This window comes from Bidens hawaiensis, unplaced genomic scaffold (assembly GCF_021521415.1).
Source record: "Bidens hawaiensis isolate Kalapana, Puna unplaced genomic scaffold, B.hawaiensis_p1.1 tig00041292_1, whole genome shotgun sequence".
Taxonomy (NCBI): Eukaryota; Viridiplantae; Streptophyta; class Magnoliopsida; order Asterales; family Asteraceae; genus Bidens; species Bidens hawaiensis.
In genome coordinates this window covers 159,063-162,944 of record NW_027497319.1, presented here as the reverse complement: position 1 = coordinate 162,944, position 3,882 = coordinate 159,063, and the positions used below count along the sequence as shown (strand labels likewise).

At 32.1% G+C, this 3,882-nt stretch overlaps 1 protein-coding gene across 1 annotated transcript; it reads left to right on the top strand.

Moving 5' to 3' along the window:
- The first annotated feature begins 258 nt into the window (after positions 1 to 258).
- LOC143592844 (calcium-dependent protein kinase 2-like) lies at positions 259 to 3,530 on the top strand. The gene is made up of 7 exons (XM_077072657.1): positions 259 to 895; positions 1,091 to 1,237; positions 2,000 to 2,152; positions 2,394 to 2,509; positions 2,914 to 3,081; positions 3,150 to 3,274; positions 3,341 to 3,530. The coding sequence occupies exons 1-7, from the start codon at positions 259 to 261 to the stop codon at positions 3,528 to 3,530; spliced, it is 1,536 nt and encodes a 511-aa protein (XP_076928772.1).
- Positions 3,531 to 3,882: the final 352 nt, after the last annotated feature.

The window sequence follows — 3,882 nt, the reverse complement described above, 5'->3', positions numbered from 1 at the left end:
TTAGTAGTTTGGAATTTGAAACGGGTTTCAATTTTGTTCATGTTTATTTATTTATTTATTTTATGTAAAGCAAGATTCTTGTACCTTTTAACAGGAGCATTGGTTTTGAAAGCATTCCTTCCTTGCCAATTAATACTAAACAAAAGTATTCTTTCCTTTGTTTCCATTATATGTTCTACTTTCTAAACAAGTTTCTTTCATTTCATGCCTGTCTATAAGTCTTTGCACAAAAAGATATTCACAATATCAGCTCCCCAAATGGGCACAACTCTAAGCACAGGCAAAAAACACCCACCCCCGGTGGCGGTGGCGGCAGAGCCAGCGCCACCAGAGCACCCCTTAGAAAATCTTTTCCGGATACCGCCTACAGGTTCAATTCTTGGCCAACAATACAAGTATGTTACCGAAGACTTCACGTTAGGTAAGGCAATAGGCAGTGGCAAATTTGCAGCCATATACATCTGCAAAGAGAAGTCAACTGGAAAGAAATATGCATGCAAGCAAATACTTAAAAGGATACTTGTTACAGAAAGTCAGAAAGAAGATTTGAAGAGAGAGGTTAGAATTATGGAACATTTAAAAGATCAGGAAAATTGTGTGCAGCTGAAAGGTGCTTACGAGGATCGTAAATGTGTGCATTTAGTGATGGAGTATTGTGAAGCAGGGGCGCTTTATGACAAAATGAAATCGAAGGGTAGATACAGTGAAAAAGTTGCTGCACAGATTCTTTGTTCTATAATGAAAGTGGTTAATTGTCTTCATTTCATGGGTGTTATGCATAGAGACTTGAAGCCTGAGAACTTTTTGTTGGCAAAAAAAGCTGTATGTCCATGTTTGGTTGATTATACCATGTTGAAAGCAATCGATTTCGGGTTATCTGCATATATTGATGAAGGTATGTGGCTTTTTTTCTCCGTTCTGTTTATTTTGAGTATTTGTCCATTCCCATGTTGATTGATAGATATTCGGTTGTATGTTTTAGCATAATCTAGAAACCAATTTGGAATTGTCTTGCATGTTTTGGCTTAGCTTGGTTTTGTTCTTAGTCTGTTAGGGTATGGTTTGGTAACATAAAACCTTAATTTTCCAGCAAAACCAAGCCAAGAAAAGGTTGGAACTGCTTTCTATGTTGCTCCAGAGGTTTTAATGCGTAAACCATATGGAAAAGAAGTCGATATATGGAGCGCAGGAGTTATTTTGTACATGTTACTTACCGGAGTGCCGCCCTTTTATGGTGGTAAGATCAAGTTTCAACATCATGTTGTTTTGAGAGTTTGTATTGTACACCACAGATAATTACTCCACACATCACAACCAGTTTTTGACAAATTTACCTTTAGAAATGAGTAACATTGTACCAAAGGAAAAATTGTCTAAGAAAAATGGCTGACATGTGAAAGAAGAATTTTGATGTATGTAGTGATCATATTATTTAGTGTGGTGTTTCGTATCATGTTTGTACACCACAGTAATTTCTTCTTACATCGCAATCTTTTTTTGATGAACTTTTTTACCTTTAGAAATGAGTACCATTGTATTAGAGGATGGATCATGAGAGAACTCTTTTTCGTGTTCATACAACATAAGTACATATACTCTATGTATCAATATACATAGTGCAGTATATATACTTCATATATGCAGTATATCATACTACATATAGTTAGTAATTATATCATGTGTATTATGATATACTGAATATATGTAGTATGAACTTCTCGAGTTCTCTCACGAACAAAGAGTTATCTTATGATATTGTCCCATCGGGTAAAATTATTTAAAAAAAATTGTTGACGTATGTAACAAGTATTTCGATGTAACGATCACCATAGTTATTGTGGCAATTACTTTGTACACCACAGCCACTTATTGATAAGTTTACTCCTTAGAGACATACCAGGGGTAAAATAGTAGAAGAAACAGATATTGTGATGTACAAATCACCTGACTTTGCATTAACTTGTTAAAATCTAATTCTGGCTTGGCAAACAAACTGTAGAGAGTGAGAAGGCGATATTTAAGGCGGTGACGGACACAAACCCCGATATGGAGAGTTATCCATGGCCGCATATAACAGAGAATGCCAAGAGTTTGGTGAAAGCCATGCTCTCACGTAATCCCAAGAATCGACCCACTGCTGCCGCTGTTCTTAGTATGTTTCAAACATCGGTTTTTATATTTTTTTCGGTAACAAAAATTTCATTACCACGATTTTAACACATCCAAATGTTATCTATTATTTAACATTGTATAATTATAATCATTTTTAAAATGTAACATACCATACGCTATATATACCATCTCAAGTGTCTTGCAAACTTCAAAGAATAGAAGCACATCCATACCATACGCGGTCAGCTGATTATAATTTGGTTTCGTTATTTTTTATCTAGATCATCAATGGCTGAAGGACAATGGAGTAGCAACAGAAAACACAATAGACGATATGATTCTTAAGAAGATGAAATACTTCCGAGCTATGAACATATTCAAGAAACTCGCACTCAAGGTATCTTTTGGGAATCAAGTTTCTCAAATGACTCATTAATGTCACTCAGTTTTTTTTTTTTTTTAGCTGTTCCAACCTTATATACTCTTTTTACAAATATTAACTTCTTTAAAGTTAAGTGCAGACAATGAAAGATATATGGTTACTATTTAGTAATTATTTTTTTTTTCTTCATTTGACTTAAACTTAACAGTCATGAAACTTTGTTGTTATATAAAGAATAGTTTTTTCTTCAATATTTCAAGTTAACTAAAAATAATAGTCTAGATTTCATATATTTTCATTCGCTCCACTTATTTAATCTGTACACACACACAAGATTGGAACACCTAATTAAAGTTAAGTGACTATAGATTATATTAGAACACGTGAGATTTTAACGTGATTACTACTATCATATATAGATACTGGCAGATATGACCCCTGGGGAAGAAATCGAAGGATTACGAGCAATGTTTAGGAATATTGACACAAATGAAGAGCAAGTTATATCCCGCGAAAGATTGCAGGAATCATTGGTTAGAATTGGATCAAATCTTGGACCAGAAGATGCTAAACTGATTGTTGAAGCAGTAAGATTTCTATATATAATTTGAAAAAAATAATCATATAAATGTAATAGTGAGAAATATATATGCAGGCTGATACAGATGGAAATGGATATATAGACTACAATGAGTTTGTTACAGCAATGAGGAACTTTAGTCAATATAAAGAAGACTATCTTTTTAGAGCTTTTATGCATTTTGATAAAGATTCGAAAGGGTACAAACATTTATATTTATAATTTTTTTTATATATAATGGGGAACTTAGTTGACTTCATTGATAGATGGATTTCAAAAGAGGATCTAAAAGCTGCATTGGAAGGATACGAAGCAGGTGATATCAAAGAAATTATATCAGAAGTTGATAAAATTATAACAGAAGTTGATAAAAATAATGTAAGTCAGTTAATATATATATGGGTAATTTTATACAGAAGCTACCAAGTTTCTCAATATCTCATTATAGACGCTTAAAAAATTTTGTTCATTTAAAGTCACTCAACTCAACTTTTGTTAAGGATTATAATCTCATTAAATTATATTTATAATTTATTAAATCTTTTAAATAAGTGAACCAAATTATATATGAATAATCTTAGTTACTATTATGTGATTATTTTCTTTTTAACTTGATTTAAATTAGACAAATATGAAATTCGATTATTATTTATTGAATTTTTTTTTCTTCACTATTTTCTGCTTCAAACTTAATTGAAAAGATAAGTAATCACTAAATAAGAACTACGATTCACACATTTTCCATTTGAGTGACCTAAAATTCAACATTTATAAAAAAAATTCACAAGATCATAACACTTAGACCATT